General features: G+C 40.2%; 2 protein-coding genes and 1 long non-coding RNA gene across 3 annotated transcripts; 2 read left to right on the top strand and 1 right to left on the bottom strand.

Annotated features, from left to right (window-relative positions):
* The first annotated feature begins 3,137 nt into the window (after positions 1–3,137).
* LOC103317565 lies at positions 3,138–3,878 on the top strand. The gene has a single exon (XM_008215926.2). It carries the CDS (start codon positions 3,138–3,140, stop codon positions 3,876–3,878), a length of 741 nt encoding a protein of 246 aa, XP_008214148.2.
* Positions 3,879–5,373: 1,495 nt separating this feature from the next.
* LOC116418158 lies at positions 5,374–6,792 on the top strand. The gene is made up of 2 exons (XM_031933270.1): positions 5,374–5,559; positions 5,776–6,792. The coding sequence occupies exons 1-2, from the start codon at positions 5,374–5,376 to the stop codon at positions 6,790–6,792; spliced, it is 1,203 nt and encodes a 400-aa protein (XP_031789130.1).
* A 2,436-nt stretch (positions 6,793–9,228) lies between these two features.
* LOC116418157 lies at positions 9,229–9,819 on the bottom strand. Its single transcript, XR_004228251.1, has 3 exons — positions 9,542–9,819; positions 9,396–9,458; positions 9,229–9,259 (listed from the first exon to the last, which is right to left on the bottom strand). It is a non-coding gene; the product is annotated as an uncharacterized LOC116418157 (long non-coding RNA).
* Positions 9,820–13,185: the final 3,366 nt, after the last annotated feature.

Genomic DNA, 13,185 nt, shown 5'->3' with positions numbered 1-13,185 from the left:
TAAAAACATGCATGCCAGAATAATATACAAATATGTTAGTGAGTTTTGAGTGTGATTATATGTAAATTTGTATGTATGAATATTCAAGGTTAGGTTACCGCTCTTAACACATTGCCTTGTATTTTCAAAATTTATTGTAAAATCCTTTTTTTAAACGTAAATGATTTTAGAATTTACTGCGTTAAATGAATTTTGATTATTAAGTTTATGGATTTTAGGTTATAAACCGATTGCTGGTGAACTGTCGTGTGTTATAAATTTGTAAATCATCATCATATACGTATCAATAGTAAATTAAGTCAAAATAAGCAATATGTAAATCGAGACCATCGAGAAGACTGAAATCCTACCTCACACAAATATCTCCGACTCTCCTCAAATCCACATTCATAAATCCCGCACATTCCTTCCAAAGAGCCGAGCCCAACCAGAGACCCTCTTTATGACGGCCCATAACCGACGCGACGACGAGCGCGGCTTAGGACGACCCATCGCCAGCGCGACGAAGAGCACAGCGTAGAAGCACATCTGCACAACTTCTGGACTCCGGACGGCTCGGATCTTGACCAGTTTATGACCAGACCCTTTTTTTGGCCAACTACGCGCGCCCCGCGCGCGACTCAAGCCCACATCTGGACACTTTTTTGGAAGACTTCGAAAAAACCCGCACGCACACTCCTTCAGGCCCAAAACTCCTCCTACTAAACCGTTCCGCCAATTAAAATGCATTTCCTTCCGATATTCTAGCAAGCAAAACTTTCCCTCTCCAAAACTACCCCCAGCAGACCGAGGACAGCAAAATCTCGAAGCATCAGTCTCTCTCGAACGCTCGACAGCTACAGATTACCTTATATACCAGAGAAAATATAAATACTTTATTCCACATCAAGTGTTATTATTTCGCCTTACTGGCCTGTCGAATTAAGTTTCGGTAGACCGTGCCATTTCAAGGCACATTTCTACATGGTCCTTCGAGCCGGATATTAGCTGAAGTGAAAAGTGTCAGTGATCAACAAGGAAGCTACGCTCTGTGAACATCTACGACGATTACGCTCGTAAGAAAGGAGAGCAAGCTAACGAGATCACAAATCAACATCGCATACATCGACAACTTTCACATCAGGCTACCGACTGCGCAGTCAGTCTACACTATATCGCCAAACCTCTGCAAGAGTCAGGTAAATAACTTTGTCACAATTCGAAAGACACGCAAGCTAATCCATCAACAACCAAACTAGATCAACCCACAAGTTTCAGACAAACGAAAACAAATTCAAGCCAGTACTCGCTTGACTGTGCAATTAAAATCACACGAAACTTCAGGAGGCAGTCCTCGCTTGGCTGTCCAATTCGAGATACAACAAGCTCAAACGCATTTCAACTTCGCTGACTCGTCAACGACTCAGCAAACCACATACGCAGTCCTCGCTTGGCTGACCCTTCAGAACGATCTGATCTTCAATCGATTCAACATCTATCCAACGTCAACACTAAGACGTCATCGAGCAGTCGCCCGACTCCAATACTATCAAGGTAAGACATTTGAGTGAAACGCAATTTGATAAATATCGAAGTAGACCAGAACGCAAAAAAAAAATATATATATATATAACACAATGGAAAACGTACAGCACATTCAGTTTGTTAAAACACGCCGCAATACGATTAAATTCGAAATCGAATCGTTAAAATCTTTCTTGGACTCTTTCGACAAAGAAACGCAACATGGCGAGTTACGGTCGCGCACGGATCGCGTACATGCGTTATTCGAGCAGTTTGATCAAGTTTGCGACGAAATTGATATCTTAGAACCATCGGAAGACAACACTATAGAGAAACTAACTATTTTAAACACGTACCATCAAACCGTTGGCAAGGCTCACACGCATCTTGCTGAGATAGATCAAATCCATGCCGGGGTAAGCAATAGCCAAGCAGGCTCCGCATCGACGACCGGCGACGCAAGTTCGCGACGTAGAAAACGCAAAATTAAAGTACAACAAGCGCCACTCCCGCAATTCGATGGTCGGTCTGAAGGGTGGCTTTCATTCAAACAGTCATTCATATCACTTATACACGACAATGACGACTTCTCAGACGTCGAGAAGTTACATTATTTAAAATCGGCAGTCACCAACGAGGCTTTAAACAAGATCGAAATCTTCGCTACGACCGCGGAAAACTATCCTCGAGCATGGAGTTTATTAGAAAAGGCATATGAAAATAAAGGCACAATGGTAATGCGACACATTTCTCTGCTACTTAATTTACCTAAAATGGAAAGAGATAATTCCAAAGAAGTTGAGACTCTAGCGGACAAGGCACAACAGCACATAGAATCACTGGCGAGTTTAAAAATTGCCGTGACACCGCAAATCGTAGTTCAAATCCTCGAAGAAAGACTAAGTAAAAATATCCGCGCAAAATGGACAGAGACACTGGACCGCGACAAAATTCCGACTCTAGAGGAAATGATCGAGTTTTTATACAAAACGGCAGCAACGTTGTCCAAGGACGACGGGAAAACGACAAGTTACAAAACTTGTACTCATCAGGGTCCGCCGGCAAAGGTCCGCAAATTCGAGTTTGGATCTTCGGCAAAAACCTTCGTAACCGCGAGAAAAAAGTGCCCAGCGTGTGCACACGAAGACCACGATCTTTTCCGATGCGACAAATTCCGAAGTTTAAACGTTTTTCAAAGAATCCAACTAGTACAGGACGCAAATTTATGTAAAAATTGCTTAAAATACCATCGAGACGAATGCCGTCGCGGCAATTGTAGAATATGCAACTTAAAACACAACTCATTGTTGCACGTACCAAAATCGACTAACTCAAACGCAGGCACGCTGACATTTCCATCGTCGCAAGACCTGCCTTCGACAAGCGATCCAGAGATTGATCAAGCCAAAGCATGACTATCTAATTATAACCAATTAAAACATTGCTATGCAACAAATCTTTCGCCGACTTACGATCTCATGCCCAGCGCAACAGTGAAAATCCTCGGCAAATCAGGATCGGATATAACGTGTCGAGTATTATTAGACACCTGCTCCACCGCGAATTTCATAACCGAAAACCTGTGCAACAAATTAAAATTAACTAAATCGCCATGCTCATTGACCATAACCGCTATGAACAATTTAAATACCACTGCCAGCTACCTCACCGATATCACGTTCCGGTCAATTCATTCAGAATTTAAAAAATCACTGACTTGCTTTGTTGTTAAAGAAATAACCGATCTCGTACCCAACGAACCGGTTCCGAGGAACCGACTAAATATTCCGAAGCAACTCAAATTAGCAGATCCACATTTTGAAAAACCAGCATCCGTAGACATGCTAATCGGATCCGGTCCCACTTTATCAATACTCTGCCCCGGACAACTAAAGATACTCAACAACGATAATCTAATTTTACAAAAAACCAAACTCGGCTGGATCCTGGGCGGAAATCTAGAATCAACTTACTTATCGAAATCGTCTCGTTGCCTTGTCACTAGTTTACCTTTCGACTTAGAGCGATTTTGGAGATTAGAGGAGAAGCTCGACGAGGAACGCACATTGTCAAAGGACGAGTTATATTGTGAAGAACACTTCATAACTCACGTAAAACGCAGTAAAGATGGCAGATACATCGTCGCATTGCCGTTCGATAAGATGAAGGGTAAATTAGGCAATTCCAAGCAAACGGCGTTGAAACAACTATTATATTTGAGAAAAAGATTTCAACGAGATCACGAGTACAAACGCGAATATACAAAGGTCATCGAAGAATATCTAAAATTAGGCCACATGACCCTCGTAGAGAGACCATCGGAGACGACGGATTTTATTTGCCACACCACGGAGTTCCTAAACTCGATAGTCTGACAACGATGCTGCGAGTAGTTTTCAACGCGTCGGTGACACCCTCAGATGGCGGATGCTCACTTAACGACTGCCTACTCGTTGGCCCTACTATTCAAGACGATTTAATCACTCTCCTACTACGATTTCGAACGCACACGTATGTAATCTTAGCTGACATCGAAAAAATGTATCGACAATTTCTCGTTCGAGACAGCGATAGGAAATATCAGAAAATCTTGTGGTTTGTAAACGACGAGATTAGAGAATTTGTGCTCAACACAGTAACATTCGGAGTAGCAGCCGCACCCTTTTTGGCTATTCGATGCCTACATCAACTCGCGGACGATGAACAAGAACGATTTCCACTCGCCGCCAAAATATTAAAGAGAGACATGTACGTCGATAACATGTTAACGGGAACGAATTCCGTCGAAGAAGCCCGATCAATTTGTACGCAAATGACGCAAGTCCTAAGGACCGCCGGTATGAACATGCGACAGTGGGCAACAAATGATCCAAATATATTAAACGACATCGAGTCAAAAAATTTGGACGCTAATTTCGACTTGAGCAACGACAACACCCTTAAAACACTAGGCATTCGCTGGCGCGCCAAAACGGACTCTTTCGTATACAAAATTAAACCCATATCGGTCACTGAGAGATTCACCAAAAGAAAAATATTGTCCGAAATAGCAAAAATCTTCGATCCCCTTGGACTACTAGGACCAATTATCCTCTTTGCAAAAAAAATCATGCAAGACATCTGGAAAGCCAAAATCGACTGGGATGAAACAGTACCGAATGACATATACTATCAATGGAATGAGTTTTGTCTACAATTAAGCTGCCTACCAGACATGTCATTCAATCGACACATTTTGACAAACGACGCCAATGAAATACAAATTCACGGCTTAGTGACGGAGCGAAACTGGATACGGTGCATGCATCTATATGAGATCAAAGGACACATTTGGCAATTATAAAATCACCCTAATCTGTTCAAAATCACGCGTCGCGCCAGTAAAAACTATACCGTAAGTAGCGGATATTAGCCAATATTGCAATATTATCAATTCGCATTCAAGTCGATCGAACATATTGGTGTGATTCGAGAAAACATTGGATCAACAGCACCCGAGTAAAAGTTGTGCAAATCGAGGCCGACATTCAATAAAACCGAGATCATGCATGGAGACACATCAGATCAGAACAATCCTGCGACGCTCTATCAAGGTCACTTCCAAACGATTTTCTCAACAACGAGATATGGCTACACGGCCCTCCATGGCTACAACAAAACGAAACTGAGTGGCCAAAATCGCATATTATCGGATTAACCGAAATTCCAGAAATCAAAAAAGCACATTGCTTCGTAACTAAATCCGATTCATATTGCGCACATCTTTTAAAAATAATAGAAAATCAGACATCCTTGATGAAATTAAAACGTATATTCGCATTATGCCTCCGACTGCCGAAAAAATATCGTACAAATACCAAAATCCGGGACATGCGCATCAAAGACTTACAAAAAGCAGAAAATGCCGTTATTCGGTTAGTTCAGGGATCCGTGTTTGCAAATGACATTGCGTCACTAAAGGCAAATAAACCATTGAATGAGAAAAGTTCCTTAGCATCACTAGATCCATTCATCGATGAAGAAAACATTCTTAGAGTAGGCGGTAGAATCAGAAAGGCAATTGCACCCTTTTCAAAACGTCATCCCATACTCCTATCAAAAAATAACTTTTTCACGGACTTAATTATTCAACATTATCACACTGCGCACTTTCACACGGGAATTCAAAATACTCTTTACGCAATCCGAGAGAACTATTGGCCGATCGACGGACGCAACCAAATTAGAAAAAATATCCGAAAATGCACAATATGTTTTCGTGCAAATCCGCAGTTATGCCAGTATAAAATGGGTGACCTTCCGCAAGTGAGAGTAACACAATCTAGACCATTTTATAATGTAGGTGTAGATTACTGCGGTCCGTTCTTTATAAAGGAAAAGCGATATCGAAATCAAAAATTCATAAAAATTTACGTCGCAATATTGGTATGTATGACAGTCAAAGCAATCCACATAGAAGTAGTCGAAGATCTATCTACGGAAGGTTTTATAGCAGCTTTACGACGATTTGTATCGAGACGCGGTTTACCGGGAACTATCTACTCGGACAACGGTACTAACTTCCGAGGTGCACACAACAAACTGAATGAACTATACGAATTACTAAACTCACAACAATTAAAAATAAATTTAGACAAATTTACCAATAGTAACAAAATAGAGTGGCATTTCATTCCGCCTCATTCGCCAAACTTTGGTGGCTTATGGGAAATTTCAGTCAAACAATTCAAACATCATTTTAAAAGAGTAGCGGCCGACAAAAGATTTACCTTAGCTGACTTTAACACGTTTTCCATTGAAATAGAAGCAATATTAAACTCTCGACCAATAACTCGCATATCATCCGATATTAACGATTTATCAGCAATTACACCTGGTCACTTCTTAATTGGCGATTCACTCAAAGGTCTACCAGAACAAAATTATACGAAAATACCAGACAATCGCTTAAGCGCATGGGAAAGTATGTCAAAACTCAAACAACAATTTTGGGAGAGATGGAATAAAGAATACTTAAATGAATTGAATATACGTCACAACAAATCGGCGGCAGAACCAAAATTGACTAAAGACCTAGTCGTATTGATCAAAGAGGACAACACACCACCGATGCAATGGAATATGGGTATTATTACGGATGTACATCCAGGAGCCGACAAAATTATCCGCGTGGTAACAGTCAGAACGAAACACGGACTTAAAAAAAGACCAACCTCCAAGATTGCCGTTCTTCCCATAGACGATAACTTAGAAAAACAAGAAACAATAAGTAAACTCAAAATTAATTAAGTATTGATCGCTACCCTCTCAAGGGGGGGAGTATGAACTGTCGTGTGTTATAAATTTGTAAATCATCATCATATACGTATCAATAGTAAATTAAGTCAAAATAAGCAATATGTAAATCGAGACCATCGAGAAGACTGAAATCCTACCTCACACAAATATCTCCGACTCTCCTCAAATCCACATTCATAAATCCCGCACATTCCTTCCAAAGAGCCGAGCCAACCAGAGACCCTCTTTATGACGGCCCATAACCGACGCGACGACGAGCGCGGCTTAGGACGACCCATCGCCAGCGCGACGAAGAGCACAGCGTAGAAGCACATCTGCACAACTTCTGGACTCCGGACGGCTCGGATCTTGACCAGTTTATGACCAGACCCTTTTTTTGGCCAACTACGCGCGCCCCGCGCGCGACTCAAGCCCACATCTGGACACTTTTTTGGAAGACTTCGAAAAAACCCGCACGCACACTCCTTCAGGCCCAAAACTCCTCCTCCTAAACCGTTCCGCCAATTAAAATGCATTTCCTTCCGATATTCTAGCAAGCAAAACTTTCCCTCTCCAAAACTACCCCCAGCAGACCGAGGACAGCAAAATCTCGAAGCATCAGTCTCTCTCGAACGCTCGACAGCTACAGATTACCTTATATACCAGAGAAAATATAAATACTTTATTCCACATCAAGTGTTATTATTTCGCCTTACTGGCCTGTCGAATTAAGTTTCGGTAGACCGTGCCATTTCAAGGCACATTTCTACAGCTGGAGTTAAGCACTCAACATAATGTGGACATATTATGTTGACATATTACGCTAAGAAAAATATGGCCAGTAGATATTCACCGGCCATATCTTATGGCGTATTTTCTACGAGGGTAGATCTTTGAAATACAACTTTTTTCTATTGACATAAAATCATGGCAATGCTTATAACGAGAGTTAACAGCCCAAAATCGTTTTTAATACTCCGTGCGCGAAATGCGGTTTCTCAGGCTCGTTTTCTTTGCGCGAATCACTATAGCTTTTTTAATGTTGCGTCAAGCATGTAGCATATAATAACATATCGTTGCTATGGAAACAGTATTTCGCACACGCTACACGAAAAACAAGCCTCTTGAAAAACCGCGTTTTTCGCGCACGTCATGTTAAAATTGTATATTACGATACGAGTGCGCGAAGTAGGTTATTTTTGCATGAGCGCATCTGTCGCCGCAAGGGTGACAAAAAAGCGAGTTTGATGATCACCTACGCGCACGTGTATCGTATATACTATTTTCTGACACGAGTGTGCGAATCTACGTCCTCAACAGATAAGCGTGTGCGAAATTTAGAGTTTTGCACACGCAGTAACGATCTTACGTTTTTGAATAGGAAAACGTTATTTGTGGAGTTGGAAATTATAATATTTTCTAAGAGGATAAAGTATACTTCAGTTTTTCATTCAATAAAAGACAAGCATATAATGATTGAGCGGTTAAAAATTTTTTATTTTACGATAAATAAATAAGTACAGTAAAAAATTAAATCATCTCGACAATTAAAAACGTTTTAAGGTTCTACATATGTATTCGAACGTAAACCATGATTGTGCACGATGTATGTGTGATAAGCTGCGTCACTTTCCTTGGGCATTGAAACATCTCCAGACGGTCGATCTGAAACACAAAATAACGTGATGTTGCGATCTATCATCGATAATGCTATTGTGAAAAATGAAATGGAAGACTCACTCTGTTTGCAATAGCCTTTGTGCATCTTATAATTTTTCACGCCTGTTCGTGAAGTTGAGCATCCGGGTCCACCGCTAATTGCATCTTATATCCGCAATAGCTCCCCTTTAAATGCTCAATAATGGACTCGTAAGTCTCGTGTAGACATTTGCACGTGTTGCACTGCAGCAGGCAACTAACTTTACATTCATCGCAGTCTACTGCGTCGACCGATGTTTCATCGATGATGGGTTCGCGGCACTCCACGCAGAAGTGCGCATAAAAACGTTCATGTCCTGATACGAATAAAAGACATTTGTAAAATTAAGAAACTCGAGAGAAAGGCAATGAGTTATTAAAAAATGTATGCACACGAACTTACCGTATTCCCTCACGCTTTTCCTTAATATCTCCGATGAGTTGGCAAAGTACTTGAACATATCTAATTCTTCCTCCGAATTCGTGTTGTTGTTCTCCAACTGAAGACTTGTAAAACAATCACTTGCACAGTCTTGAAAGTGTCTTCTTAGTTCATCGATCCGTTCGAATGTCGTTTCGCACAACTCACAGATGTATTTTGGCTGCTTGATGATGCTGGCACAAGAATTGATGTGCCGGATCGCCCCAAAAACGGTGATAAAACTTCTCTCGGCACGCTAAACATTGCAGAGCTAGCTCGCCCTGGCATTTTTCGTAGTTGGCACTGTCAAGATCACAATCCGAGCAACAATCGTCACAAGCCCTGTCAAGTCTGCAGTAACTAAAGAAATAGAATTATTATAACGATGTGATTAAAAATTGTATGAAAACTTTAATTATCTTAGATTATTGTGAAGTGTAATATGATAAGCTAATAATCAATCATGAATATAAAATAAAGTCGTGCAAAAACGTACCTTCGTTGAGATTTCCATCGAGATCCGTGTGACGAGCTTCTGCATCAATCATTCTCGTCCTACCTACAAAACGACGAACAATATAATTAATAAGTATCGTGCATATGTGCACTCACGTCTCAACATTTCTTTTCTAATATACGAACCAGTGTCAGAAGATGCGTAAGATTCCGCACGTGGAGATTCCATTTTACGAAAGGAAAACTTGACTGTGATGCACTACAGATTCAAACTAACGCAGGCACTAGGATATCACTGACTAGCCAAGTCGTTGCTTCTAGAATGAAAACTTCGAACTGTCTGCTTAAGAAATTTCGCTCTGTATATATAGCAGCGTTCTCCCTCTCCGCAAAAATTCACTTTCCCCGAGCTGTGCGTCCGAAATCCGCCTCTAGATAGCCTATAATACCTGTACCTATAAATGTAGGCTCCGGCCGCCCCGACTCTACGGCGCGACGCCGTGGGGCGCATCTCAGCCGCCACCCCGTCGCCACGTCTCCACGTGTCTTGGGGACCAGAAAATTTTATTGCCGCAAATTTACTTTATTCCCGCAAATTCACTTTATTCCGTATTTTGCGAGAATAAAGTAAATAATCCACGACTTTAGTCTCTTGTTGATAATGTACTATTAAGGGGGTCCGAAACCCAGGTTTTACCGATAGTACGAGTGTTCAGTAGAAAATTACTCGAAACTAAGCAATGCAATGAATTATGAAAAATCAAGAGTTAGTTGCCCTTCCTTTTATAAATATCTATCGCTGTGGCAAGTTTCAAATAAAAATATTAACGCAATAATTAAGTTGATGCACTTCGGTGCCGGCAACTTCCCTTATATGAATGAGGATTCTACGGGAAAAATGCATTTTCTGATTGGAGAAAACATACATTTTCTGTTGTGCCCTTATGCATTAGGTACATGCTCTTGAACAATGGCTATTGCTCCAAATGCCGCCGTTCGGATAAAATTTACGATATCTCTTTGGAGACAGAGGCGGAGTCCTGACTGCGATTATTCCCTTGCAGTTTCTCGGAATCGCGTCAAACATTGATTGCGTTTCCTGCATTCCCCTCGATTTTCCATCCAGGGTTTAAGAAACGCTTGCGCGTTTTTAGGCACGACCGCGGTATGCAAGTGCCTTTACTTAATTTTTAAGCGAAAAATGTGTGAGATGCGATATTCATCGCAATTTTCGACCGATCGGGCTGAAATTTTAGGAGTTTGGCTTTTGGCTCTAACTCGAATCCTATAAGCATTCTACAAAAAAAGTTAAAGTAAGAAGTTGTACCCTCGTAGGAAATTGAGGCTAATATGGCCACGATATGCCAAATTTTATGCCCAGTAGCCAGATATGTGGCATATCATGGCCATATGTCCCCCTGTTAACAGGCGACGGTAAGTGGGCATAATATGCCATAAAATTATGGCGAACGTTTATACATGGCAACCTAACCTTGCACATGTACAACATGACCCACTCAACCTCACACTTAAATGTACACTTTTTATGTGGGTTAGATATTAGAAACATTAAGTAAATTTGCGTGTTCAAGATTTGATCAACGATGAAGTTAAAGTGATGATCTTGATAGATATTCCCAACCAGTGTTCAAATCAGTCGCAGGCAGTATTCATCATATAGTGCCTTATATGCAGTGTATACGTCAAGATGTTTAATTTATAGTGTAGATTACTTATTTATTATGTAGGAACAGGCTAGCGTAACAATTTTTTGCTTGTCTGTCGTTGCTAGTGACCCACACCGAACCCCATGGCTCCGGGGCAAAATTTAACATGAGTGTTGATATGAAATTTAAACTACAGTACTTGAGATAAAACAAGTGGGTATATTGCTTCAACAGCTGAAACAAATCACCATGCAAAATTTCAGCCCTCTAAGTATGATAGATTTTAATTGAGCTAAATCAAATCCTCAATGATTGTACGATTACTTTTTCAATTTTTCTTTTTGCTCTCATAAAAACTATCATACTTAGAGGGCTGAAATTTGCATGGTGATTTGTTTCAAGCTGTTGAAGCAATATACCACTTGTCTTTATCTCAAGTGCTGTAGTTTAAATTCTCACGTAAACACTCATGTGTAAATTTTGCCACCCCCCCCCCGCCATCGGAGCCATGGAGTTCGGTGTGGGTCGGCTAGCAAAGACAGACAAGCAAAAATTGTTACGCTAGCTGTTCCTACATAATAAAATAAGCATCTTACACTACAAATTAAACATCTTGCACGAATACACTGATAAAATGCACTATAATGATGAATACTGCTCGACTGACTTGAACACTGAGTTTGCGAATATCTATCAATCTCATCACTTTTACACTTCATCATTGATAAATCTTGAACACACAAATTCACCTGATGTTGTTTCTAATATTCACACTTCATAAAAACATGCATGCCAGAATAATATACAAATATGTTAGTGAGTTTTGAGTGTGATTATATGTAAATTTGTATGTATGAATATTCAGGTTAGGTTACCGCTCTTAAACACATTGCCTTGTATTTTCAAAATTTATTGTAAAATCCTTTTTTTAACCGTAAATGATTTTAGAATTACTGCGTTAAATGAATTTTGATTATTAAGTTTATGGATTTTAGGTTATAACCCATTGCTGGAGTTAAGCACTCACCATAATGTGGACATATTATGTTGACATATTACGCTAAGAAAAATATGGCCAGTAGATATTCACCGGCCATATCTATGGCGTATTTTCTACGAGGGTAGATCTTTGAAAAATACAACTTTTTTCTATTGACATAAAATCATGGCAATGCTTTATAACGAGAGTTAACAGCCCAAAATCGTTTTTAATACTCCGTGCGCGAAATGCGGTTTCTCAGGCTCGTTTTCTTTGCGCGAATCACTATAGCTTTTTTAATGTTGCGTCAAGCATGTAGCATATAATAACATATCGTTGCTATGGAAACAGTATTTCGCACACGCTACACGAAAAACAAGCCTCTTGAAAAAACCGCGTTTTTCGCGCACGTCATGTTAAATTGTATATTACGATACGAGTGCGCGAAGTAGGTTATTTTTGCATGAGCGCATCTGTCGCCGCAAGGGTGACAAAAAAGCGAGTTTGATGATCACCTACGCGCACGTGTATCGTATATACTAAATTTTTTGACACGAGTTGCGAATTACGTACCTCAACAGATAAGCGGTGTGCGAAATTTAGGTTTTGCACACGCAGTAACGATCTTACGTTTTGAAATAGGAAAACGTTATTTGTGGAGTTGGAAATTATAATATTTTCTAAGAGGATAAAGTATACTTCAGTTTTTCATTCAATAAAAGACAAGCATAATAATTGATTGAGCGGTTTAAAAATTTTTTATTTTACGATAATAAATAAGTACAGTAAAAAATTAAATCATCTCGACAATTTAAAAAACGTTTAAGGGTTCTACATATGTATTCGAACGTAAACCATGATTGTGCACGATGTATGTGTGATAAGCTTGCTCACTTCCTTGGGCATTGAAACATCTCAGACGGTCGATCTGAAACACAAAATAACGTGATGTTGCGATCTATCATCGATTAATGCTATTGTGAAAAAAATGAAATGGAAGACTCACTCTGTTTGCAATTAGCCTTTGTGCATCTTATAATTTTTCACGCCTGTTCGTGAAGTTGAGCATCCGGGTCCACCGCTAATTGCAATCTTATATCCGCAATAGCTCCCCTTTAAATGCTCAATAATGGACTCGTAAGTTCTCGTGTAGACATTTGCACGTGTTGCACTGCAGCAGGCAA

Source organism: Nasonia vitripennis, unplaced genomic scaffold (genome assembly GCF_009193385.2).
Source record: "Nasonia vitripennis strain AsymCx unplaced genomic scaffold, Nvit_psr_1.1 unplaced0071, whole genome shotgun sequence".
Taxonomy (NCBI): domain Eukaryota; kingdom Metazoa; phylum Arthropoda; class Insecta; order Hymenoptera; family Pteromalidae; genus Nasonia; species Nasonia vitripennis.
The sequence above is the reverse complement of the archived record's forward strand: the minus strand, read 5'-3'. Positions and strand labels throughout refer to the sequence as shown.

Bases quoted from the DNA above. Each gene is read 5' to 3' on its own strand.
- LOC103317565 (XM_008215926.2), top strand. From the start codon at position 3,138: ATGAACAATTTAAATACCACTGCCAGCTACCTCACCGATATCACGTTC.
- LOC116418158 (XM_031933270.1), top strand. From the start codon at position 5,374: ATGCGCATCAAAGACTTACAAAAAGCAGAAAATGCCGTTATTCGGTTA. The intron at 5,560-5,775 runs GCAATTGCACCC...GCAAATCCGCAG, and splicing joins TAGGCGGTAGAATCAGAAAG to TTATGCCAGTATAAAATGGG.